The sequence below is a fragment of the Balaenoptera musculus genome, chromosome 11 (genome assembly GCF_009873245.2).
Source record: "Balaenoptera musculus isolate JJ_BM4_2016_0621 chromosome 11, mBalMus1.pri.v3, whole genome shotgun sequence".
Taxonomy (NCBI): domain Eukaryota; kingdom Metazoa; phylum Chordata; class Mammalia; order Artiodactyla; family Balaenopteridae; genus Balaenoptera; species Balaenoptera musculus.
Window position 1 is genome coordinate 16,171,750 of NC_045795.1, and position 27,780 is coordinate 16,199,529.

At 37.4% G+C, this 27,780-nt stretch overlaps 1 protein-coding gene across 3 annotated transcripts in view; it reads left to right on the plus strand.

The window, feature by feature from the left end:
• CDKAL1 (CDK5 regulatory subunit associated protein 1 like 1) overlaps positions 1 to 27,780 on the plus strand; it is a 657,693-nt gene that overhangs the window by 183,720 nt on the left and 446,193 nt on the right. For all 3 annotated transcript variants that reach the window (XM_036869715.1, XM_036869716.1, XM_036869717.1), the window contains one exon: positions 3,934 to 3,982. In XM_036869715.1, coding sequence (XP_036725610.1) covers positions 3,934 to 3,982 — 49 coding nt within the window. The remainder of the gene's footprint in view (positions 1 to 3,933; positions 3,983 to 27,780) is intronic.

The following is a 27,780-nucleotide window of genomic DNA, read 5'->3' on the forward strand; positions in this document are numbered from 1 at the left end:
CATTGTGGTTTTGATTTGCATGTATTGGTTGGTTAATGATGTTGAACATCTTTTCATGTGCTTATTGGCCATTTGTATATCTTTCTTGGAAAAGTGTCTAGTCAGATCTTTTGCCCATTTTTAAATGGCTTATTTGTCTTTTTATTGAGTTCAAGGAGCGCTTTATATATTCTAGATTAAGGTCTCTTATCAGGTATATGATTTGCAAAAATTTTCTCCCATTTTCTATGTTGTCTTGTTATTTTCCTAGTAGTGTCCTTTGATGTACCAAGAGGTTTTAATTTTGATGATGTTCAGTTTGCCTTTTTTATCACTCATTCTTTTGATGTAATAGTAAGAAACTATTGTCTAATACAAGATTCATCTAGATTTATGGCTTTGTTTTCTTCTAAGAATTTTATAGTTTTAGCTTACCTCCAACTTTTTAACCTTTTAACTCCTCCCTCCACATGTTATTCTGACTTTTCTCCAGGGTGCCTGCTTCTTATTCGGTCCATGTGCTACAAGATTGGGTGCAATACTCCCTTTGAACTGTGATGTCTCCAACTGCATAGGAAAGCATTTTTGTTTTGGTTCCATTATTGAATTATTTCATATTGTACTTCTTTTATTCTGTCTTTTCCTCAACTGATATGTTGGTCATTCACCTACATTCACTGGGAAATTTGATCAACTCTTCCTTCCTTATCCTACCTATATTTCTAATATCGTGGGCAATCTGAGTGTCCATATGGAATGTCTCACCAACACTCTAACCTTACTTCCTTACTTCTCAACTCCAGTGGTTATCACCTTTATCAAACTCTTTCAGCAAATTGTTCTCATGACTAGATCTTGGACCTTGCTGTTCTTCAAAAATACTAAATGCCTGTATCTGTACTCTGTTATAACCTCCTATTCTCTTTTCTCCTTTATCTCTCTCCATCCTCGCTCCTCTTTCCCACCCTCCCTTTCCTTTCTTCCTTCCTTCCTTCCTTCAACCCCCAGCTGCTTTATTTCTCCTTTCTGGCTCTGCTTCTTTCTCTATCTAAACTATACTTAAAGTTTCATGTTATCCAGCAGAGATAGTTTCCTTTTTTCCGTGTCCTTCACATCTGTCCTATAAATCTCTGTGCTATTTTCCCAGCCTTTTGAACCTTCCTGGCACTTGTTAGATGTTTAACAAATGATGAGTGAATGAATGAATGATGGAATGAACAAACCTTGGGTCAATCAATTTAACTGTTTGGTTCCTACATAAGATCTGCTGGGCCCTGAGGAAAATGACAGCTATACATGGAGTCATTGTTAAAAGTTCATGGTATCTAATTTCAACTGGTATCTCAATACCGTAGCAATTTTTATGTGTTTCTAGTCTTCTCTCTCTCTTTTTTTTTTTTTTTTAACCAGGTATTAAACTTTTAACAGGTATTTTAAGCATCCACTCTGTTCTTATTTAACAGTATGCTTTCTCACTCATGGCAGATGAACTTGCTTCTTATTTCACTGAGAAAATTGAGGCCAACAGATGGGAATCTTGTTTTATATCCTCTTTGACTTCTACAAGAGTAATAGCATCTGTTTTCAGGCTTCCCTCCTAACCCCTTGTTTCAGAAGATGACTTGGCCCCTCTCCCATTCTGGCTTGTGTCTCTACTACCTGTGTTTTGGATCTTACCCTCTCTACTTCCTGAAGGACCTAGCTCCATCAATTATTTCTTCTATCTTCAATTCTTTTTTATCTATGGCCTTTCTCTCCTCAGCATGTAAACTTTAAAAAAGAAAGGAAAGAAAGAATTAAATATACTAACACATGTATATTCAATTTTTTTTTTTTTAGCTATCAGGAGTCCTCTTTCTCTTTTTTCTACCCAGCTTTTTGTAAGAGTTGTCTGTATGAGCTGTCACCATTTTCTTATTTATGATTCATTACTACTGAACTGGGTTCATTGACCCCCTTATTGTTAAATCAGGTATACCCATTTTAGTCTTTATGTTACTTGTTATCTCTGAAGCATTTGACACTGTTGGCTACTTCTTCCTCTTTGAACTCTCTATTATCCTGGGTTCGATCACATTCTATAAGGAAGCCATGTGGATTCTCTTAATAAAACCAGAACTTAATGGTTCCAGTGGTTCTAGGTGGACACATCCATCTCCAGTTAGGTAGGTTTGTTTAGGACTAAAGATCTAACTTTCTCTGAGATTTACTTTGCCTTTGACAATTTCTCAATAATTATTGTTACTACTACCATCATGCTGGGCCGAGTGGTCACAGGCAGAGCTGGATTCAAGTGTGTTCTCTCAAGTCTTCCCTTATTTCCTGTAAGGCACTGAGGCCAAAAGAATATTTCAAAGAGATGTGACATTGCATTTTAAATAAAGTGTTTTTAAAAGGTTCTTCTTGTCTCAGTTGAGTTCATTGCAACATCATTGTATAATAATGAACGATTAGGAGTAACAAAAATGCTCATCAGTAGGGGAATTCATCACTACTGAACTGTATGAATGCATTATGTTATATCCATATGTGAGAGAGTAGGCAGCTAGTAAAATGAATGAAGTAGACCTAGATGTATTGATGATGTATAGAAAAAAAAATCAAGTGGAGGTCTGTTATTTTATCTGTCATCTGTCTATCTGTCTCATAATTTGTTACGGAAGAAAATGCTACAGAACAGAATTATGTGTAAATGTTTAACACTTGGTATCTACTCATCAAACTGTTATGAGTGATTTCGTCTGAGGAGTGGAAATGGAGGGTGTTATGAGTTACTTTATTTCCTTTTTATATTTATATTTTGTGATAAAACAATAATGATTCTGAGGATTTTAAATGTAGAAGAAATATCAACTTATGACCTTTTCTTACCTGTCTTGCTCTCCTTCCTCTAGCTTCTTGGGCTACAATCTTTGCTTTTTTCATTTTCCTTCCAAACTGTAGCCACTCTAACTGAATCCCCTTAGTGGGCTTCTCCTATCTGAATCCTGTTTATCCCTCAAGAGTCATCTCTGGTTCCCTGAGAAGCATTGCTGGATTACTCAGACGTGTTTTATTATCTTCCCTTTGTGTTCCCATGGTACCCTGGGAAATCTTCCATAGTCACTTGTGTCTAGGGCAGGAGCTGTTATTTGATTTTGTATTCCACGGACCTGAGCAGGGTACCCAGCACATGGTAGAAATTCATTAAAAAGGGTTTCAGTGTTAAAATAATAAAGCATAAAATTTGGAGTAGATCTTCTTAATACCAGCATATGTCCTTTTGTGTAGGTTGTCATATTATGCTATTTTCCTTGAAGCTCTGTGTGAAGATACATGTTTTAATTAAACTGCAATTTATATCTCAGGATGTGTTGAGTTTATGTTGATAGGCTATCCTAATAGAACTCCAGGCAGTTTATTTAAATGTAATATTATTTCTTCAACAATTGGAGGACAGGAGAGTGATAATTTCATACTTCATTGTAACACAAAACAATACGGAGGGGCTTCCCTGGTGGCGCAGTGGTTGAGAGTCTGCCTGCCAATGCAGGGGACACGGGTTCGAGCCCTGGTCTGGGAAGATCCCACATGCCGCGGAGCAACTGGGCCCGTGAGCCACAAGTACTGAGCCTGCGCGTCTGGAGCCTGTGCTCCACAACAAGAAAGGCCGCGATAGTGAGAGGCCTGCGCACCGCGATGAAGAGTGGCCCCCACTCGCCGCAACTAGAGAAAGCCCTCGCACAGAAACGAAGACCCAACACAGCCAAAATAAATTAATTAATTAAAAAAAAAAAAAAAACAAAACAAAACAATACGGAGTATTTCTTATAATATCTCCAAATGCATTAATTAAAGAAAACTTGCATTTGTGTGCTTCGAAATGTGTTATGTTGACTCAAGCAGAAGGATAAACAAAAATTGCTGTTTCTTCTGCATGTAAATTGCTTGTCTAACAGTTTATTTTCTTTTTAGGTTCAACAGATAGATCGTGTGGTAGAAGTTGTGGAGGAAACAATTAAAGGTAATTGTTGAAAGTCAGATAAGCACATGTATATATTATTTGAACTGTATTATAAAATACTACTTAGTTAACATTGTTAACCATTTTTATGAAAGTTATTTGTTGGACAAAAATCATAAAATTTTGTCCTTGACTGCTTTGTGCATTGACCAATCCAATAGAGGAGGCATATATTTGGTTGGCTTATAAATGTCAGGTATAGTCTTTTTAAAAAATCTTATTTTTATTTTAGTGTAAAATAGATTTAATTTGAACCTCAGATCAGGAAGACAGAATTTAATTTTAAAATAAGGAAACAGCTTTATTTTCAGTTTTATTGAGATATAATTGACATTATTTGCTTGTTTTTATATCACGTAATTAGTTGTAGTTACCCCTTCTGAAAGTACTTTAAAAGTAGTATTCAATTTTGATTACTCTTCTATGTATAATTTTTGTAGTTACAGAAAATAGAATTATGCTTTGATTGTTTTATTAGCCAGTGTTCTCTGAAACCACTGAGGAGTAAACCATTCTTAATTCCGTGGATTAATTTGTAAATATAGTCTACTTTAAGTGAATTGAGATTCTCACTTAAAATTTTAACCATTTTTTTTAATAAATGGGAATTTGTGTTTTAAAAAAAACAGTCTACTTCCATCAAATTGAGATTTTTAACCACATACTTTTTCTTCTGGCTTGTATTTATTACCTTCCACATGCTGTTATTCATTAATTTTGAGTCTTTAATTTATTAGGTGACCACAGAATATGAGAATTTTAGACTATACCTTAGTCTTCCTTGAAATCCTGAAATAAAATGAAATATCACGATTAAAAATTTGTAGCAGTGATAACTTTGAATTTTTTTTTCAAACTATACCTCAACCCCATCTTGTAAGGTCTAGAAGTATCATTACTAACATTTATTGTGCACTAACAGTGTGACAGGCACTATGTTAAGCATGGAGTAAGTCATTGAATTTTACAACAGTACTGTGAAGTACAGTGGGTACCCCTGTTTTCCTCATTTTTTAGAAGAGGAAGTTGCGACATAGGGGCACACAGGTAGTAAGTGGCATAGTTGGAATCTGAATCTAGGCAGTCTGATTCCGATGCCTGTGCTCTTAAATTTGACACTACGTTCATACTATACCATGATTGCTGTGCTCTCTCCTAGTTGAGAATCACTGCCTTAACGGTTCAGCTGAGCTTAAAGCAGTGCTTCAGGATGCTTGAGGGTATTGTTGCTTGAGTACCAGGCATATGCTAGCCACTAAATATTTTTAAAAAACTGAATGACAGTAAAGATCATACAGGAGAAAATCTAGGTGACCATAGGTATGGCAATTACTTTTTCGATGTAACACGAAGGCATGATCTGTGAAAGAAATAACTGATGAGCTGGACCTCATTAAAATGAAAAACTTCTGCTATGCAAAAGACAGTATCAAGAGAATGGGAAGACAAGTCACAGGCTGGAAGAAAATATTTGCAAAAGACATACCTGATGAAGAACTGTAATCTAAAATACACAAATAACTCTCAAAACCCAACAACAGGAAAATAAGCAACCTGATTAAAAAATGGGCCAATGACCTTATCAGAAACCTCACCAAAGAAGATACACAGATGGAAAATAAGCATATGAAAAGATGCTCCACATCATATGTCATCAGGGATGACACCAACCAGCCTGTTTCCTCCAAGAGTTAACTCATTAATACAAATTCAGATTTGCTTGAAAGGGGCTTATTATGAATAACAAAAGATGCTCCTCTCACCCTATCACTCAGGAAATCATAAGAGTTTTAGGAGATCTGTATCAAGAACTGGGGATGGTGACTAAATATGTATTTCTTATATCACAGTATCACAGAAGGCCTATCACCTCCAGGTTGGGTTAATTAGGGATAGCATCGCACTGAAGAGTTTTGCTTCAGTGGGTTTATTGGAGAGACTGTAGTTGGGTTTAATTGTGATAGTCTACAGCAAGAGATGAGTTGAAGATGAAGTTGCTGTGGATGTTCACTGGCAGGTTGGTTTGAGGGTGAGAAGATTGATGAATTAAGTCTTAGTAATACAACAGGAGAATTTCAGAGATGGGAGAAATAATTTTGTTAGATGCCCTTAGTTTGCAGATGAGGAAGCTGATCCAAGAAGGGGTTAAGGGACTCATCTGAGATCTTCTTGTTAATGGAGATCTGGGCCTGTCACTGAAACTTCCGCTCTTCACTTTCTATTTCTACTGCCAAGACTTACAAGACAGCACAAGTTAGTGAAATAATGTGGTCCTTGTAACAGTTAACTACTTGTTGGTTGTTTTTCAGTAAGTTACTTTTCTGAGACTCAGTTTAAAATGGAGAGGATTAAATGGAGAAGACTTTTGAGATACCTGGGATGCACTAGGGGAAAATTCATGTTAATGTTTATTTCTTACTACCCCCTTAATACTTAGGGTGCAGGAATAATCTAACTGACCTTCGATTGCAGTCATGCTCCTTTCAATCAGACTGTATATACGGCTGTCATTTTCTGGGAATATCTCACTCTCCTGTATGTGTACCTTCAGTGGTTGCCTGTTACCTACCAAATTAACTTGTGACTTCTGCCTCATTCTACCATTTCCACTTTTTCTTCCATTAATTCTGTACATACACCTTTTGCTCCAGTCAGCTGTACTGTTTGATATGTCTTGTATATTATTTGCAATTTGCTTCACATACATCTTAGGATCTTACACAGAGGTGGATAAGTTCTGTTTCCCTCCAGATCCATTCCCCACCCTTCCCCACCTTGGTGTGTGTCCATGGAGGCAGACCTGTGTGGACTGCATCGGTAGGATCCTTGCTACCTGGCATCTAGTTGGATTTCTGCAGTTAGAGGTTGGGGGTGTGACTAGAGTGTGAAATGGAAGGATTTGTTCCCCTCTCTCACTCCCTTCTTCCCTGCCCATCCTAACCTGAAGGTCACAGCTCCTGTCAGGTGGCCTTCTCTATTCATCTGTTTCTCCGGGTTCCTGCAACTCTTCCTTTCCTTTGCTTTTTCAGACCCAGGGGTGAAAACACACCCCATTGTTGCTAGCCTGAGAGGATTGCATTGTCTCTTGTTGGTTTTCCTAACCTTGCCAAACTTTAGTAAATAGTCCCTTTATTAAAATCTCTTCAGTTATGCAGTGTGCCATCTGCTTTGCTGGGACCCTGATTGATAAATGCTCCATGGAGAAGAAGGCTCTGCCCAGGAGGGCCAGATGGAATACAGCCTGACTAGAGGATTCTGCTGTAACTGTCTTGTTTCCACATTTGATTCCTGTTGGGCTGTCTTCATATGTCTTCCTTGAAGGGGGTTTGGACACACAGCCTCTGCCACAGCCTGTTTGCATTCTTCTTGTGGTATACAAAGTAGTATTTTAAAAAAATGTATTAATAAGTTACATTGGTGATAAAAACATTTAAATCTATTGGAATTACAAGAAAACCAAACAAAGCATATTCCCTTTGTATCTGTCTTGGTTGGAGCAAACTGGAGAATTTAAGATATGCTGAAAGAGTTCTCACTGTTTAACACTAGTGGCCTGAAAATTCCATCCATTTATAGCATTTTCTTTAGGAGACACCCTATTATAACGACTTTAGGATTTTCTTTTGTATCATCTTGATAGTTGAACAAGATATGTAACTAAAGCTAAGGGAAGAAGTACAATATTTAAAAGATTTACATTTCTTTTTTTTTTTAACATCTTTATTGGAGTATAATTGCTTTACCGTGGTGTGTAAGTTTCTGCTTTATAACAAAAGGAATCGGTTATACATATACATATATCCCCATATCTCTTCCCTGTTGTGTTTCCCTCCCTCCCACGCTCCCTATCCCACCCCTCTAGGTGGTCACAAAACACTGAGCTGATTTCCCTGTACTATGCAGCTGCTTCCCACTAGCTATCTATTTTACATTTGGTAGTGTATATATGTCCATGCCACTCTCTCACTTCGTCCCAGCTTACCCTTCCCCCTCCCGTATCCTCAAGTCCACTCTCTAGTAGGTCTGCGTCTTTATTCCCGTCTTGCCCCTAGGTTCTTCATGACCATTTTTATTGTTTGTTTTTTAGATTCTATATATATGTGTTAGCATATGGTATTTGTTTTTCTCTTTCTGACTTACTTCACTCTGTATGACAGACTCTAGGTCCATCCACCTCACTACAAATAACTCAATTTCATTTTTTTTATGGCTGAGTAATATTCCATTGTATATATGTGCCGCATATTCTTTATCCACTCATCTGTCGATGGACACTTAGGTTGCTTCCATGTCCTGGCTATTGTAAATAGAGCTGCAGTGAACATTGTGGTACATGACTCTTTTTGAAGTATGGTTTTCTCAGAGTATATGCCCAGTAGTGGGATTGCTGGGTCGTTTGGTAGTTCTTTTTTTAGTTTTTTAAGAAACCTCCATACTGTTCTCCATAGTGGCTGTATCAATTTACATTCCCACCAACAGTGCAAGAGGGTTCCCTTTTCTCCACACCCTCTCCAGCATTTATTGTTTGTAGATTTTTTGATGATGGCCATTCTGACCAGTGTGAGATGATATCTCATTGTAGTTTTGATTTGCATTTCTCTAATGATTAATGATGTTGAGCATTCGTTCATGTGTTTGTTGGCAATCTGTATATCTTCTTTGGAGAAATGTCTACTTACGTCTTCTGCCCATTTTTGGATTGGGTTGTTTTTTTTTTTGATATTGAGCTGCATGAGCTGCTTGTAAATTTTGGAGATTAATCCTTTGTCAGTTGCTTCATTTGCAAATATTTTCTCCCATTCTGAGGGTTGTCTTTTCATCTTATATATGGTTTCCTTTGCTGTGCAAAAGCTTTTAAGTTTCATTAGGTCCCATTTGTTTATTTTTGTTTTTATTTCCATTTCTCTAGGAGGTGGGTCAAAAGGATCTTGCTGTGATCTATGTCATAGAGTGTTTTGCCTGTGTTGTCCTGTAAGAGTTTGAGAGTGTCTAGCCTTACTTACATTTAGGTCTTTATTCCATTTTGAGTTTATTTTTGTGTATGGTGTTAGAGAGTGTTCTAATTTCATTCTTTTACATGTAGCTGTCCAGTTTTCCCAGCACCACTTATTGAAGAGGCTGTCTTTTCTCCATTGTATATTCTTGCCTCCTTTATCAAAAATAAGGTGACCATATGTGTGTGGGTTTGTCTCTGGGCTTTCTATTCTGTTCCATTGATGTATATTTCTGTTTTTATGCCAGTACCATATTGTCTTGATTACTGTAGCTTTGTAGTATAATCTGAAGTCAGGGAGCCTGATTCCTCCAGCTCTGTTTTGCTTTCTCAAGATTGCTTTGGCTACTTGGGGTCTTTTGTGTTTTCATACCAATTGTGAAATTTTTTGTTCTCATTCTGTGAAAAATGCCATGGTAGTTTGATATGGATTGCATTGAATCTGTAGATTGCTTCGGGTGGTATAGTCATTTTCACAATGTTGATTTTTCCAATCCAAGAACATGGTATATTTCTCTATCTGTTTGTATCATCTTTAATTTCTTTCATCAGTGTCTTATAATTTTCTGCATACAGGTCTTTTGTCTCCTTAGGTAGGTTTATTCCTAGATATATTATTCTTTGTGTTGCAATGGTAAATGGGAGTGTTTTCTTAATTTCACTTTCAGATTTTTCATCATTAGTGTATAGGAATGCCAGAGATTTGTGTGCATTAATTTTGTATCCTGGTACTTTACCAAATTCATTGATTAGCTCTAGTAGTTTTCTGGTAGCATCTTTAGGATTCTTTATGTATAGTATCATGTCATCTGCAAACAGTGACAGCTTTACTTCTTCTTTTCTGATTTGGATTCCTTTTATTTCTTTTTTTTCTCTGATTGCTGTGGCTAAAACTTCCAAACCAGTGTTGAATAATAGTGGTGAGAGTGGGCAACCTTGTCTTGTTCCTGATCTTAGTGGAAATGGTTTCAGTTTTTCACCATTGAGGACCATGTTGGCTGTGGGTTTGTCATATATGGCCTTTATTATGTTGAGGTAAGTCCCCTCTATGCCTACTTTCTGGAGGGTTTTTTATCATAAATGGGTGTTTAATTTTGTCAAAAGCTTTCTCTGCATCTATTGAGATGATCATATGGTTTTTCTCCTTCAATTTGTTAATATGGTGTATCACACTGATTGATTTGCATATATTGAAGAATCCTTGCATTCCTGGGATAAACACCCCTTGATCCCGGTGTATGATCCTTTTAATGTGCTGTTGGATTCTGTTTGTTAGTATTTTGTTGAGGAATTTTGCATCTATGTTCATCAGTGATATTGGCCTGTAGTATTCTATCTTTGTGACATCTTTGTCTGGTTTTGGTATCAGGGTGATGGTGGCCTCGTAGAATGAGTTTGGGCGTGTTCCTTCATCTGCAATATTTTGGAAGAGTTTGAGAAGGATAGATGTTAGCTCTTCTCTAAATGTTTGATAGAATTCGCCTGTGAAGCCATCTGGTCCTGGGCTTTCGTTTGTTGGAAGATTTTTAATCACAGTTTCAATTTCAGTGCTTGTGATTGGTCTGTTCATATTTTCTACTTCTTCCTGGTTCAGTCTCGGAAGGTCGTGCATTTCTACGAATTGTCCATTTCTTTCAGGTGGTGCATTTTATTGGCATATAGTTGCTTGTAGTCATCTCTCATGATACTTTGTATTTCTGCAGTGTCACTTGTTACTTTCCCTTTTTCATTTCTAATTCTATTGATTTGAGTCTTCTCCCTTTTTTTCTTGATGAGTCTGGCTAATGGTTTATCAATTTTGTTTATCTTCTCAAAGAACCAGCTTTTAGTTTTATTGATCTTTGCTATTGTTTCCTTCATTTCTTTTTCATTTATTTCTGATCTGATCTTTATGATTTCTTTCCTTCTGGTAACTTTGGGGTTTTTTTGTTCTTCTTTGTCTAATTGCTTTAGGTGTAAGGTTAGGTTGTTTATTTGAGCTGTTTCTTGTTTCTTAAGGTAGGACTGTATTGCTATAAGCTTCCCTCTTAGAACTGCTTTTGCTGCATCCCATAGGTTTTGGGTCATCGTGCTTTCATTGTCGTTTGTTTCTAGGTAGTTTTTGATTTCCTCTTTGATTTCTTCAGTGATCTCTTGGTTATTAAGTAGTGTATTGTTTAGCCTCCATGTGTTTGTATTTTTTACAGATTTTTTCCCATATTTGATATCTTGTCTCATAGCATTGTGGGTAGAAAAGATACTTGATATGATTTCAATTTTCTTGAATTTAGCAAGGCTTGATTTGTGACCCAAGATATGATCTATCCTGGAAAATGTTCCATGAGCACTTGAGAAGAAAGTGTAATCTGTTGTTTCTGGATGGAATGTCCTATAAATATCAATTAAGTCCATCTTGTTTAATGTATCATTAAAGGCTTGTGTTTCCTTATTGATTTTCATTTTGGATGATCTGTCCATTGGTGAAAGTGGGGTGTTAAAGTCCCCTACTGTGATTGTGTTACTGTCGATTTCCCCTTTTATGGCTGTTAGTATTTGCCTTATGTATTGAGGTACTCCTGTGTTGGGTGCATAAATATTTACAATTGTTATATCTTCTTCTTGGATTGATCCCTTGATCATTATGTAGTGTCCTTCTTTGTCTCTTGTAATAGTCTTTGTTTTAAAGTCTATTTTGTCTGATATGAGAATTGCTACTCCTGCTTTCTTTTGATTTCCATTTGCATGGAATATCTTTTTCCACCCCCTCACTTTCAGTCTGTATGTGTCCCTGCGTCTGAAGTGGGTCTCTTGTAGACAGCATATATATGGGTCTTGTTTTTGTATCCATTCAGCCAGCCTATGTCTTTTGGTTGGAGCATTTAATCCATTTACATTTAAGATAATTATCTATATGTATGTTCCTATTACCATTATCTTAATTGTTTTGGGTTTGTTATTGTAGGTCTTTTCCTTCTTCTGTGTTTCCTGCCTAGAGAAGTTCCTTTAGCATTTGTTGTAGAGCTGGTTTGGTGGTGCTGAATTCTCTTAGCTTTTGCTTGTCTGTAGAGGTTTTAATTTCTCTATTGAATCCGAATGAGATCCTTGTTGGGTAGAGTAATCTTGGTTGTAGGTTTTTCTCCTTCATCACTTTAAATATGTCCTGCCACTCCCTTCTGCCTTGCAGAGTTTCTGCTGAAAGATCAGCTGTTAACCTTATGGGGATTCCCTTGTGTGTTATTTGTTGTTATTCCCTTTCTGCTTTTAATATTTGTTCTTTGTATTTAATTTTTGATAGTTTGATTAATATGTGTCTTGTTGAGTTTCTCCTTGGATTTATCCTGTATGGGAATCTCTGTGCTTCCAGGACTTGATTAATTATTTCCTTTCCCATATTAGGGAAGTTTTCAACTATAATCTCTTCACATATTTTCTCAGTCCCTTTTTCTCTTCTGCTGGGACCCCTATAATTCAAATGTTGGTGTGTTTAATGTTGTCCCAGAGGTCTCTGAGACTGTCCTCAATTTTTTTCATTCTTTTTTTCTTTATTCTGCTCTGCAGTAGTTATTTCCACTATTTTATCTTCCAGGTCACTTATCTATTCTTCTGCCTCAGTTATTCTGGTATTGATCTCTTCTAGAGAATTTTAATTTCATTTATTGTGTTGTTTATCACTGTTCGCTTGCTCTTTAGTTCTTCTAGGTCCTTGTTAAACGTTTCTTGTATTTTCTCCATTCTGTTTCCAAGATTTTGGATCATCTTTACTATCATTATTCTGAATTCTTTTTCAGGTAGACTGCCTATTTCCTCATCATTTGTTAGGCCTGGTGGGTTTTTACCTTGCTCCTTCATCTGCTGTGTGTTTCTCTTTCTTCTCATTTTGCTTAACTTACTGTGTTTGGGGTCTCCTTTTCGCAGGCTACAGGTTCATAGTTCCCATTGTTTTTGGTGTCTGTCCGCAGTGGCTAAGGTTGGTTCAGTGAGTTGTGTAGGCCTCCTGGTGGAGGGGCCTAGTGCCTGTGTTCTGGTGGCTGAGGCTGGATCTCGTCTTTCTGGTGGGCAGGTCCACATCTGGTGGTGTGTTTTGGGGTGTCTGTGGCCTTATTATGATTTTAGGCAGCCTCTCTGCTAATGGGTGAGGTTGTGTTCCTGTCTTGCTAGTTGTTTGGCATAGGGTGTCCAGCACTGTGGCTTGCTGGTCGTTGAGTGGAGCTGGGTCTTGGCGTTGAGATGGAGATCTCTGGGAGATTTTCGCTGTTTGATATTACGTGGAGCTGGGAGGTATCTTGTGGACCAGTGTCCTGAACTTGGCTCTCCCACCTCAGAGGCACAGCCCTGATGCCTGGCTGGAGCACCAAGAGCCTGTCATCCACATGGCTCAGAATAAAAGGGAGAAAAAAAGAAAGAAAGAAAGAAGAAGATAAAATAAAATAAAATCAAGTTATTAAAATAAAATATAAAAAATAATTATTAAAAAAAATTTTTTAAGTAGTTAAAAAAAAAGGAAAGAAAGAAAGAAGAGAGCCACCAAACCAAAAAACAAATCCACCAATTATAACAAGCGCCAGAAATTATACTAAAAAAACAAAAAAAAGAAAAACGGACAGAGAGAACCCTAGGACAAATGGTAAAAGCAAAGCTACACAGACAAAATCACACACAGAAGCATACACATACACACTCGCAAAAAGAGAAAAAGGGAAAAAATATATATATATTGTTGCTCCCAAAGTCCACCTCCTCAATTTGGGATGATTCGTTGTCTATTCAGGTATTCCACAGATGCAGGTACATCAAGTTGATTGTGGAGATTTAATCCGCTGCTCCTGAGGCTGCTGGGGGAAATTTCCTTTCTCTTCTTTGTTCGCACAGCTCCCCGTTTCAGCTTTGGATTTGGCCCCGCCTCTGCGTGTAGGTTGCCTGAGGACGTCTGTTCCCACTCAGACAGGACGGGGTTAAAGGAGCAGCTGATTCGGGGGCTCTGGCTCACTCAGGCCGGGGGGAGGGAGGGGTACGGATGCCGGGCGAGCCTGCGGCGGCAGAGGCCGGCGTGACGTTGCACCAGCCTGAGGTGCGCCGTGCGTTCTCCCGGGGAAGTTGTCCCTGGATCACGGGACCCTGGCAGTGGTGGGCTGCACAGCCTCCCGGGAGGGGATGTGTGGACAGTGATCTGTGCTCGCACACAGGCTTCTTGTTGGTGGCAGCAGCAGCCTTAGTGTCCCATGCCCGTCTCTGGTCCGCGCTGATAGTCGCCGCTTGCCCCCGTCTCTGGAGCTCGTTTAGGCGGCGCTCTGAATCCCCTGTCCTCGCGCACCAGGAAACAAAGAGGCAAGAAAAAGTCTCTTGCCTCTTCGGCAGCTCCAGACCTTTTCCCGGACTCCCTCCCGGCTAGCTGTGGCGCACTAGCCCCCTTCAGGCTGTGTTCACGCCGCCAACCCCAGTCCTGTCCCTGCGATCTGACCGAAGCCCGAGCCTCAGCTCCCAGCCCCGCCCGCCCCGGCGGGGGAGCAGACAAGCCTCCCGGGCTGGTGAGTGCTGCTCGGTGCCGATCCTCTGTGTGGGGATCTCTCCGCTTTGCCCTCCGCACCCCTGTGGCTGCGCTCTCCTCCGTGGCTCCGAAGCTTCCCCCCTCTGCCACCTGCAGTCTCCACCCGCGAAGGGGCTCCTAGTGTGTGGAAACCTTTCCTCTTTCACAGCTCCCTCCCACTGGTGCAGGTCCCGTCCGTATTCTTTGTCTCTGTTCTTCTTTTCTCTTTTGCCCTACCCAGGTACATGGGGAGTTTCTTGCCTTTTGGGAAGTCTGAGGTCTTCTGCCAGCGTTCAGTAGGTGTTCTGTAGTTGTTCCACATGTAGATGTATTACTGATGTATTTGTGGGGAGGAAGGTGATCTCCATGTCTTACTCCTCTGCCATCTTGAAGCTCCTCCTACATTTCTTTCTTTAAAAAATACTTATATTCACCTTAGTCTTGCTTTACATGGTCACTAAAGCCCCCCCTATTTTTTGGTATAAAAGCTTTGAAGGAAATATAAATGTGGGTATTTGTTCTGATATATGTATATGAAGTCCTCTAAACAAAAGAAATCTTAAAAAAATTCTTTGTAAAAGATAGTCAAACCAGATAACTTAAGACAAATGATTGCACATAAATATTGCGTATTAAAAATAGAAAAATGTTTCTACTGTTAAATCATATTTCTTCTCTAGTCAGTGTCTAATAAAGGAGGCCTCAATTGTTTTAATATGTTTGCTGGTATTTCATTTAGTCTGATTTCAGATGCCTCCAGTGTTGGAAATTCAAGGCTTTCCCAGTATGGTACAATCTGAAAGTTTTATTGATTTTCCATTTCCCCTAACTTCTCAGTAATTGATGCGAACTTGGATTAGGCTGACCTAAATTCCCAGGGTACTTCACCAAACAGCTCTTTCTTATTTAACACATTGCTATTAATCTTCACTCTGTCAGAATTGTACTTTGCATTTGATACTAATTTAGAATATAAACTTTTTGTAAATTGAGACTGTAAGGTGGAACTATCTCAAGTGTGGTTTTATCAGTGTTAATGACTTAGTAACTTCTCTTACGATGGAGATTTACTTGAAGATGTTTCCACACTTAATGAGTAAGTGAACTGAGCTTGGATATGTAGCATGATACATCTGGGATAGTATTGAACCACAAAAGTACATCTGCTATTTCAGTATTTGCTTTTCAATAAAATAATTTTCTTTTTTTTTTAACATCTTTATTGGAATATAATTGCTTTACAATGGTGTATTAGTTTCTGCTTTATAACAAAGTGAATCAGCTATACGTGTACATATATCCCCATATCTTCTCTCTCTTGAGTCTCCCTCCCACCCTCCCTATCTCAAGTGAATAAACTGGCAACATAGAGTAATTTGATGGCTCAGATGTAACTAGACAGGAAATTTAAATCTGATTTTCTCTTTTTTCTTGAAAATTTTGATAATTAGAAGTATTTAATAGTTTGTTACTTTTTATTGTCATAAAGCACAGAGCTGATCTCCCTGTGCTATGTGGCTGCTTCCCACTAGCTATCTATTTTACATTTGGTAGTGTATATATGTCCATGCCACTCTCTCACTTCGTCGCAGCTTACCCTTCCCCCTCCTCACGTCCTCAGGTCCATTCTCTACGTCTGCGTCTTTATTCCTGTCCTGCCCCTGGGTTCTTCAGAACAATTTTTTTTTTTTTTTGGATTCCATATATATGTGTTAGCATACGGTATTTGTTTTTCTCTTTCTGACTTACTTCACTCTGTATGACAGACTCTAGGTCCATCCATCTCACTACAACTAACTCAATTTCATTTCTTTTTATGGCTGAGTAATATTCCATTGTATATATGTGCCACATCTTTATCCATTCATCTGTCGATGGACACTTAGGTGGCTTCCATGTCCTGGCTATTGTAAAGGGTGCTGCAATGAACATTGTGGTCCATGACTCTTTTTGAATTATGGTTTTCTCAGGGTATATGCCCAGAAGTGGGATTGCTGAGTTGTATGGTAGTTCTATTTTTAGTTTTTAAAGGAACCTCCATACTGTTCTCCATAGTGGCTGAATCAATTTACATTCCGACCAACAGTGCAAGAGGGTTCCCTTTTCTCCACACTCTCTCCAGCATTTATTGTTTGTAGATTGTTTGATGATGGCCATTCTGACTGTTGTGAGGTGATACCTCACTGTAGTTTTGATTTGCATTTCTCTAATGATTAGTGATGTCAAAATATGCTTTGAAAGGATACTCTTACGCATCATCTCATTATGTGTAATCTCTGATGTAGTTACTATAGTCTGAGTATAGTGGAAAAAGTTGCGCATTGGCTTTACATGTTGGGAACACTTCCCTTTCTCACTGGTATAATTAGATAGGTGATAACTTCTGCCTTCTAATAACTAAAGGAGCCAGAAATTTATTGCTGTTATTTAGTTTTGTTTTTTGTTTTTTTTTCTCATGAGCCTGTTTGTTTTAAGTTTATGTTCTGTGTTAATATGTGGTTACAGGTTGGTAAACATTGCATTTTGCCAACTTCTTAGATGTGTCAGTTCATGTCCCTTTCAGTCTTCTTTCCTTTCTCTCTCCTTCTTTGTTTCCCTCAAATAACCAGTCCTGTAACTTTACTTATTTATCCTCTGTATTTCTTATATGTTCTAGAATGGACTTCTTTTTATTCACTGTATCTCTTTTACGTAGCATTTTTTCTAGTCATAATAGTTTTAATTTTTTTTTTTTTTTTTTTTTTTTTATTTATGACTGTGTTGGGTCTTCGTTTCTGTGCGAGGGCTTTCTTTAGTTGCGGCAAGTGGGGACCACTCTTCATCGCGGTGCGCGGGCCTCTCACCATCGCGGCCTCTCTTGTTGCGGAGCACAGGCTCCAGACGCGCAGGCTCAGTAATTGTGGCTCACGGGCCCAGTTGCTCCGTGGCATGTGGGATCTTCCCAGACCAGGGCTCGAACCCGTGTCCCCTGCATTGGCAGGCAGATTCTCAACCACTGCGCCACCAGGGAAGCCCCATAATAGTTTTAGAAGTAAGACCGGGCAAATTTCTTTATGGTCCCATGGTCCAAAACAGCAAAGTTCTACCATAAGACTATAAGTTGGTTTTTCACGTCACTTTATTTTATAATAGCCAGTTTTGAATAATGGCTGGAAAGGACTGTTTATTAGAGAAACCACCATGTCTTGTCTGTATTTCTCTAACTTTATAGCTTTATTAGCTAAATTATCAGTCCTGTTTCTAGCCACAGAAACACTAAGCAGTCCCAGAATTATTTATCTGCTCCAAAATTGCCAATAGATGCTCTCGAAAGAGTCTTCTTTAAACATTGGAAGTAGTCATGTTTATTTTATTTTTTAAAATAAAAGTAGTTAAGTAACTTTAATTTGTCAAATATTTTTCTGCCGTTAAAACTTTTAAAACTCAAATAAATGCATAAATGTGTCCTCCAGGTGAATTCTGTTGTTCTGGCTTCAGACTTGTTTTATATGTTTTGGTTTGTCTTAAAGTTAATTACACTGCTTTTGTGTGTTCATCACTTATATTTCCCTTTCTGTTCAAAGATGCGTTATATTATGGTTTGCAGCCACCTTTTGTTAGTAATGGAATTTATTGATATGAAGACTTGGGTATTTCATTAACTTTGACTTCTTCATTCCAGAGTGGAAGTGGGGAGGGTGCGTAGTGTTGAATAGTTTGTTAGGTTGATGGTCGTGTTAGAGTTTGCACATAACACTGTTATAATGGTTCACTGGATTTGATTGTTCAAAACAAGGAAAGGAAATTACTTTAAGTTTGAACTTCTCAGGCTTCCCATGACCCAGCCACTCTTGTGTTAGTGGTCCCACTGATCTGTCTGGTAAAGTAGCCCCATCCTTCCTTGTTTAAATATTAACAGGGACTTGCCTGCTGTGAAAATTGGGCTTACATGTTAACTCTTTGCAAAGCTTGATTCTGCCTTGGCAGATTCCATGAAGGTGAGACTGCAAGTATTGTTGAATTCTCTAAAAATGCATTACTGTAGTCTAGACTTTTGTGAGAACTGTTCATATTAAAACAGTTTATAAAGTTTGAACATTAATCATGTTTGTGTATTAATAATTTTCATTGCAGGTATTTGGTATTCTCAGATATAACAATCTCTGAGTCCCACAGTTCTAATTTCTATTTATTCTAATAGGATTTATTTAGTAAACAATGACAAGTAGATCAATTAATCCTATTTTGAGTCTCTCATAGAAAACATTAAAATTAATATAATAAAAAAACTTTAATGTACTTAAGTTCTTCCTTTATTGTAACTACCTTTGTAGAGAATTGGCATGTGGTACACTGCTTTTATACTCTGCATGCATATATGTGGTTTATTGCATGTCTGGAGAAACTTTAGTCTTCATTTAAAGAATCTCCTATTTTTGTTTAGTAAAATATAATGAGAATAGTTGGGACTATAAACTTACAGAAAATAATCCTAGAAGCTTTATTATGTTTTTTAAATAGAGGGTGAAATTGTAGGTTGATTGTGGTGTTTTCTGTTGCAGTTTGACTGTTCTTTAACACAATAGTAAATTGTACTGTATTGGTAATTCTTCTTTGGTACTTTATAGGTGGGTTCTGTAAAAATAGAAATACAAAGCAGAAACCAGGTCATGTTAGAGGTGCAGTATCTAAAACTGCAGTAGCAAAATATACATAAAATTTATGACATTTTTGAAAATTTTATTAAAAAACAAATATTGATATTTTATTGCCAGTAAAATCATATAACACAAACAAGTGAAAAACCTGGCAACATAGAGTAATTTGATGGCTCAGATGTAACTAGACAGGAAATTTCAATCTGATTTTCTCTTTTTCTTGAAAATTTTGCCAATTAGAAGAATTTATTTAATGAGACTAGTTGTAGGGTGTCTTTTATTAGGTGATACCATTGACCTTTCCTTAGAAAACCTAATATTGTTAGCACTTGGTATAGAGAAAGAATGCTCAGTTGATACTAAAGTTTTGTATCTAATGTTTGGAGATGCACATCTTTTCTTTTAAAAGTTCATTCCATAACACTCTACAAAACACACAGCATATGTGTAGCAATTACTTCTGAGACTGAGAGAATAAACACTAATTTCACTTACTTATTAGTTTGGAGGTGGGGGGACTTATTTGCAGAATCTCCAGTTAGGATATCGACTATGGATGGATTTTTAAGGAGAAGTTTATCAGTACTTCTGTTTTATAACAAGGCATACATTTTATTGAGTAATAAAGAAATAGTAACTGAAATGTCTTTGTGAAAGATGGTTTCTAACACATTAAATCTTTAGTGTAACTCTGAAAATTCCAGTGCCCCATTTCTTTAAGCTGCCCTGAAGTCTGGTGCTGTGATGGGCTTGAATCATGGATTGAGGATGTGAAGGGTTATGTTGAATTACTTGGTTCTGCTGCTAACAGCGTCGTGTTTAACAACCCACGCAACCTCATTGTCCTCAGTTTCCTGGGCTGTAAATTGTATGACATGGAAGGTCCCTTCAGCTCTGACATTCTAGAAGTGTTGGAGTCTGCAGTATAAAACTGAGTTTCAGAGCCTGTCATTAGAATGAGACATTGACATTTTGGACAGTGATCTCTAGCAAAAGTTATTGTAATGTGACTAGCTTTTTCTTGCGTCCTAATCTCCACATGCCAGAGTTTACTTTTTCTTTCCGCATACCTTCTTACTTACAAAATGAATTTGAAGGCGTTTGTGGCAGACATGCCATGCATTTTTCTTTTGTATGTCTTTGTATTCTCCAGTGAAGAGGGTCTTGATTAAAGCACAGTTCCCTGACTCCTTTGCCTTTACTCTATTCCGTGGTAATGCCATCCTAGGTGGTGATAAGTGGTGTACTTCCCAGTGTTGCTTAAGAGTTTTGTGCTTCTCTAAAGCAACTTTCATTTCTACCCTGGGGCATATTTATTTTCGGGACTTTGAGACAGGCAGTTTTCATCTTGGTGACTGGGATTGTTGCGGGGGTGGGGTGGGGGGTGGGGAAAAGTAATTTGAGAGGTTTTAATGCAAGGCGTGAACATGACCTGCAGCAGTGATTCTCAAGGGTGTTTGCTTGGAGAGGGACCCTTAGCCAGAGTGGGAAGATGGCAGGGTGGCTTACCTGGACCTGGGGAAGCTGGAGGGCTTGGAGACTCTGCCATGTGGCCCTTCACCTAGATTCATTTGCCATGTGAGCCACTGTCGCAGTGGTAGGCATCCTGTCACTCAGGTGTCCTGGGCTGGGAAAATAGCCATGGCTCTCTGGCATCTATGCTTAGACTCACCCAGGGTCAGGTGCAGTTCCTGGTACCCTACTTATGCCTTCTTTCTCTTCCCTCATATTCAAGAAATTGTATCGGAACGCAGTGAGTGATTTGAGAGGGATGACCTTGAATCTACTTTGATTTATATATTTAAAATATTTAAAAAATCATTCGCAAATCTGATTATCATTATCAATGCAATTATTTGTGACCTATTTCCTAGTTCTCCAGAGGTTTAAAAATAAATGGGATCTGACTTTATATTACAGTGATTGAAAGTTTTAAAAATCTCCTTGCCTTCTTGCTTTTGAGAAACGTCATTAGCATTATAGGTCTTGATAAGATTACAGTTGCATTAATTATAGTAGCAACTGTAATTACCTTCTGTCTGGCTCTTTGTAGCTTACCCTTTCGTATACATTAATTCATTTGTACTCCACAGGAACCCTGGCATTACTGATTATCCAGCGAGGCAGCAGTGTGCTATAATGTGAAACCTACTCCTCTAATCTCAAGTTCTTTAGGTTCTATTAAGCTGCTTACCTTGAATGGAGGGAAGTGAGAAAGTGAGACCCATTTATTGTTATCTCCATCCCTCCTGCCTATTGACTAAGGTCACGGCTCAACCATTTCTAGTTCCCTTTCATATCCTCACTTACACATTTTGTTCCTTCATGTTTCTTGTTTCCTCTTTGATTTCTTTTTCCCTTTCCTCCTTCTCAGTTTTACTTGCCATTTTATTTTGTGCCAACATAAAAAACTTTTTTTGTAAGGAGTTAATAAAGATTTGCTGTATTTTTTTAAAAAAAATTCTGAAAAGAATATTTTAGTCTTACCTTGCTATAAGGGTGCTTAATTTAGGAAATGAGTGAGTAAATGTATTCCTTAACTGTAAGCAACCAATAAAAAGCTAATCTAACCAGTAAAAACCTAAAGAGATTCTGCAGAGAGAATTCTCTTGGGTGTGTTTTTTATAGGTAATTTTGGAAGGTTTTAAGGTAAAACACAGTTTATACTGTTTTTACTGTCAAATGATTAAGTCAAGAAAACCCTTCCATGTTTTTTAAGGATATGGCCTATGTTCTAAATTCTAGTTTTGTATTTAGGCCAGGTAAGTATTGAAGCTGTAATCAGAAGGATTTTGTCTTTAACATTTCACAACCAACATTAATTGTAAATTCTTGAATTAAGGTTTGTTTGTTTGTTTTTCAGTGTTCAATACTGAGGTTTTGAATTAAGCTTTAAAAATAATGTTTGGCCAGTCTTTTGATTAGAACTAAGAATGCGTATCTCAAACCCACATAATTTCTACCTCATAAACAATGTTTAGAGGCATTTAATTTTTGAAGGTGGGGTTTTTCACAGTGGAGCTCCTTTATGCCAAGTCTTAATAAATCTTTTCAGTCAATTCTGGTTTTAGCGATAGGCTGGTTTAAGAAGCAGAAGATGAACAGACAGGATTTGTAGCAAAGATCTGTGCTTGCCGTGTTAGCAGTGTTGTGTCCAGATGTACTGGGAAATCTGTGTAGTCGTGTATGTAACTTGTATCTGGCCTGCTCAGCCTCCCACACTACGGTGTCATTTCTCCTTGAAGCCTTTCCTGATCTTTTTTTAGGAGAGTTGACCACACTCTCATGGTGATCTACTGCCCTTAAAAACACTGATCAGACCATGTCTGACATTTCATTCCAGTTATTTGTTTACAAGTTGTTTTCCTCAAGACCATAAGTCCCTTTAGGGCAGAAGTCATTGTGATGACTCAGGACAGAATAGGTTTTTTTTTTTAGGGGGGGGAGTTGGGTTTGGGGAGTCTTTATGTTGTATCTAAATATTGATAAAATAATATTTCAAACCTACTTCATTTTTTACTCATCTGTAGCATTTTGGAACTTTTGTTTCGGTTATGCATGTGCATTAGTGTATTGTGTTGTGATATAAAATGTACATCCTCTTTGTTTTTCGTACATTTCTACACTTATTTCACTGTCCTCATTTCTCCAGAAGGGCAGTGGTAATGCCAGTCACAAGGGGTTGAGGACTAAGATTGTGAATTTAAAGCCAACAAATAAGTGCCAGATGCCCCTTCCCTGACTTCCTCCCTTTAGGTTGCCTTTGTACTGCCTCCCACCGCTCCTCGGTGACATTTTATAATGATTTGAAGAGTAGCAGGAGGAGCCTGACATTTTCATTCATGATTGGATGTGGGGATTTGAGCTAAATGTGGCTTACAGGTTCCTTAGTCTTGTATAGTATTGTTCTCTCTTTTTTTTTTAGGAGCTTGAATGCCATCTGTTATTAGGTCTGTTATCTCTGCTTTCATCACCTGGTGCAGTAATTTGGGGAATATGGGTTTGAGCGTGGGCAGTGATTAAGTTTTTGCATTGCTGCCATGGATGCTTTACTTACTGAAACCGAAGTACTGAGTAGCTTTATTGCCATAAACATTAAAGCCGGGGAGGGGGAAGGGTAAGCTGGGACAAAGTGATAGAGTGGCATGGACATATATACACTACCAAAGGTAAAATAGATAGCTAGTGGGGAGCAGCTGCATAGCACAGGGAGATCAGCTCGGTGCTTTGTGACCACCTAGAGGGATGGGATAGGGAGCGTGGGAGGGAGACGCAAGAGGGAGGGGATATGGGGATATATGTATACATATAGCTGATTCACTTTTGTTACACAGCAGAAACTAACACACCATTGTAAAGCAATTATACTCCAATAAAAATGTTTAAAAAAACACCCCAAAACATTAAAGCCTTGGAGCTACTGAAATTTAGGATTCAGGAGATCTGTGGTGACCTAAATGGGAAGGAAATCCAAAAAAGGGGATATATGTATACATATAGCTGATTCACTTGGCTGTATGGTAAAAATTAACGCAGCATTGTAAAGCAACTATACTTCAATACAAATTTAAAAAATAAAAAAGTAAATAAATAGAGTGTGGGAAAAAAAAGAAGAAATATATAGAATTCAGAGGAGCCTACTGTAGCAAGATAGCCAACCACCTGAGTTCTTTTAAGGGTCAGTACTGAGGTGGAGTTACTGACGTGCGACTGCTTTGACTTTTGAATATTTTGATGTACACTTGATTTAGATTGTGAAAAATAAGTTGGCACCGTATAAATCTCCTCCCACTGTCGTAAAAGGTATATCTGCTTGCAAAAGATGTAATTAAATCATAAAATTAAATGCTTCTGGTAGTTTGCCTCCAGAAGGTATCTCCATTACTATAAGAAGACATCTTGCTTATGTGGATTATTTATTTTATGTATTCTTTGTCCAGTATGATGACTTGAAAATAGTTGTCATTAGTTGTACCAACAATGCTGTACGAATGGAAGAAAAAGTTGCCTTAGAATTTTCCATTCCAACATGTTTTCATCTTTACATCTTCCACAGTTCTGGATCATACATAAATTTCACGTCATTATAATTATAGTGTAGATACTTTTTTGTGCAAGAAGAGTTTTGATATTAAATAACCCTCAAACTTTTAGGGGATTTAAACTTTGTATTCTGTCCTTATCTTAGCTCCCTCTCCAACCCAAAACTCTGGAAATGCACGCTGGTAACATCAGGACCTTAGTAGGCTCTCTTTGCTTATACTTTGATAAACGCTTTGAATTCTGTCTTTTTGGACAGTTGATTCTTACCATTCTTCTCTTATTTTAATATCTTTTTCTAGGTGTCATTGTTCTAGTTAACATTTAAAGTCTTCGTAATTGCTGAAATCTTAGTAGCTAAAATTGGTGCTTGAATTGTAATGATCTTGTGTTTTGAGTCAATTCTAGCATTTCAGGTAAAATTTTCCAACCCAGACTAGCTGCTTCTTTCACTTAACCCAACTTCTTTGTTTTACTTTGCTTTCTTCTTTTAAAATGAAAATATTTCAAGAGAGTTACTTAAGTGTGACTATTAGAGAATGCTTGCTTTCTTGGGAGGAGCCTACATATGAGGAATGACATTGAATGGAGTAGAGACAAACTTTGGCTAAATTTTTGTTTTTTTGTGTAATTAAGTAGTTAAAAAGCCTTTGGAGGCTATGCCGAGTAACAGCTCCAAGCACTTTGTAGAAAAACAGTAAACTGAGCTTTCCTTTCTAATATTCTTAAACAATATTCAAATTGATGGGGCTCTATTAAGTGAGAATTGATGTCTGTAGTGCATTTACTCATTTTTTTGTTTTTGTTTTTGCTTGAATATCTGCCAGTCTTCTCTTACCCTCTGCCCCAGCATTGGGTTGGGTTTGCTTTTATTAGGAAGCTTTCCAGCAGGACAGCCCAGAGCTTAGGGTTCAGATAGGTCTTCAGAATGTCTGTTAATAGGACTGAATTTGTGTGAAGTGAGAGCAGTTAGTAAGAGATGAAAAAAACTTGGCATGAGACCTCTCTGGTGGTAGTGGAGGTGGGTGGTCACATATTAAGGAAACAGTGAATGGCCTTTAAAATTAGGTGAGAAGAATGAAGTATTGAAGGAAAGTCTGGCTGTTTATAGAGCCTTTAGAAGAAAAAGAAATTAAAGGGAAAAGAAATAAACAACTGGAGTCCAAGTTGCCAGATTACCGGTGCTTCTATAATGTGTAATGATATTCTAAGGCTAACTTGTACAAATGACTTTAGCTTTGAGAACCAGAGGGGGAACGATTGGTTTGTATGTAGAAACATAATTTAATTAATAAATACGTATTTTGTAGGTAGTCCTATTTCTATCAGTGTATGTGTGTGTGTGTGTGTGTGTGTGTGTGTGTGTGTGCGCATGTGTGTTTACATATATGCTTACATTTCACGGGTTGGTACTTTTCTGCTTTTGAATGACCATTATAATTGGCTTCCTGACATGTTGACAGACAGGGCTTTCTAGTATGTATGGGTGGGATGTTTTTCCTCAGCTCTAATAATGTTCAGTGCACTTAGCACTGTGGGATTTGGGAAAGATTATTTGCTCATGAAGATCCATAAACAACACTGAATATTGATTCAACGAGTATAGCCATTATTGTACAAAATGTGCCTTTTTTCGTATAGGTTTTTCAGTGTTATGAATTCACAAGTGTGCATATAATAGTGAATTATATAAAACAAACTAGCTTTTGGTTCAATACTTTGTAATATATAATAATTTTAGCTAAAAAAATAGTAACATTCTTTACTGGATTAGATCAAATGTAAAAACGAGCACTGAATCAGGGTTTTGTAGCTGATTTATAAATAACTGCTGAAAGCCTCAGGCTTAAAATTAAATTTGGTTTAACAGGACTGAATTTTATGTGACACTTGTAAGTAACAACTTAGAGAGATGTTTATTAAAGATGGTTAATAAGCCCATTGAGACATATTTGACCGTTATTTAGAGGAGATGAAATGTGAATTTACATTGAAAATAGGAAAGATAAAATCTCGGAAATAGAACATTTGAGTATGTCCCATTCTGCATATAAGGCAATCTTCTTTTTTCATCCTTGGATTAAAATCGCATATCTCTATTTTAATAACTTACATCTTTATCCCTGTCTCCTCAGTGGTCTCATGTTATTATCAGTTTATCTGGTCACACTGAGCGTCATTGTTCCCATCTGTTCCTATTAATACTTCCTCCTTTAATTTCTTATTACGTGTGATTGAAATGATGTAAAAACCAATATTTTCACTCTCCTTTTCTTTCAAACTCTGTTGTCCTGATTTCTTTTCTTCCTCTCCTTCTCTTCAGTCTAGCCACAAAGGGTGAGGAAATTCGCAGTAGTCACAAAATAAATCGCTACTCATTGAGCAGTGTTCTTTTTCCTTCACAGTGCTAGGCATCAGTGGCTAATCAGAAGGGATTGTATAGAGAAGCAGTGTGTGAGTGTCTAATGGTGGTCCTTACGGGTTGGTCCCTTCATAAGTATAGCATGTTCATTTTCAGTATAAATTTGCTCCAAAAGTTTCCTTTTTACCTTTCACATTTTTATTCCTTCAGCATGTTTCCCTGTTCCTGAGTCCTTGTTTCCTTTCCTTTTCGTCCCACAGATACACCTTCTTTAAGACATCTCCTTCAGTTTTATTATTTATTATGTCAAATTTCAGTTTGTTTTAGAGGGTAATAATATTGATAACTGCACATATAATGGGTAATGATTTGTAGTATATGTTTTTATTCTGTGGTCTATAGATTTAAGGAGTTACTTTGAAATAGCAATTCTGTTTGCAAAAGGATTTTTTAAAAAGATGGTATAACAAGTATAAAAGTTCTATTCTGCTAGTCTGTTTTTTAAAAAAATAATCATTATGTGGTTGAATTTCCTTTCTTTCATCTTTGACCAGATATAATGAGGGACTTTTATGTTATTTCCTACTTTGTTTTTAGTGTGGTATATTTTTCAATTAAAAAAAAAAAGACTATTGCTAGGTCTGCCACTCTTTAATGAATCATTGGATTGGAAAATAACTCATTATATCATCAGGCAGGATATGTTCCTTTATTTGCATGTAGATAGTTGGAGATGAATAATTTATCAAATGTTATTAGTACAGGCTCATATTGCTGAAGTCTCAGCAGGATATAATGAAATTTGTCTCAGGCTAGTATGAAAATAGCATGCCTTTGCATAGTCATTATTGAACTTTTGGCATCTCTCAGAGAACTATTATGTTATCATGCCAGTCTTGCTCACCTCTTCATTAACTGGACTTGTGATTGAAGAGCTCAACTTATCTTGAAAATCTGTGAAATCTGGTATGCCAAATGCTTGCTTGAGTCTAACTATGTTTCTCCATCAGAGCAAGAATTTTCAGAATGAATGAAGTACTTAATGTTTCTTATTAAAGCAATTAGTACAAAAAGGCCATGACTGATGGTTTTATTACTTCTGGTCCTGAAAAGCTGTCTGTACAGGAGATGTTTAAGCAGTATATCTTTCTGAAATGAGGGGTGATGAAACATACATATAATTGCTTAGAATCTTATATCTGTACTAATTATGTATTTGAAGTTATTTTAAATAATTGCTTTTAAAAAGTGGGCTTTGATTAG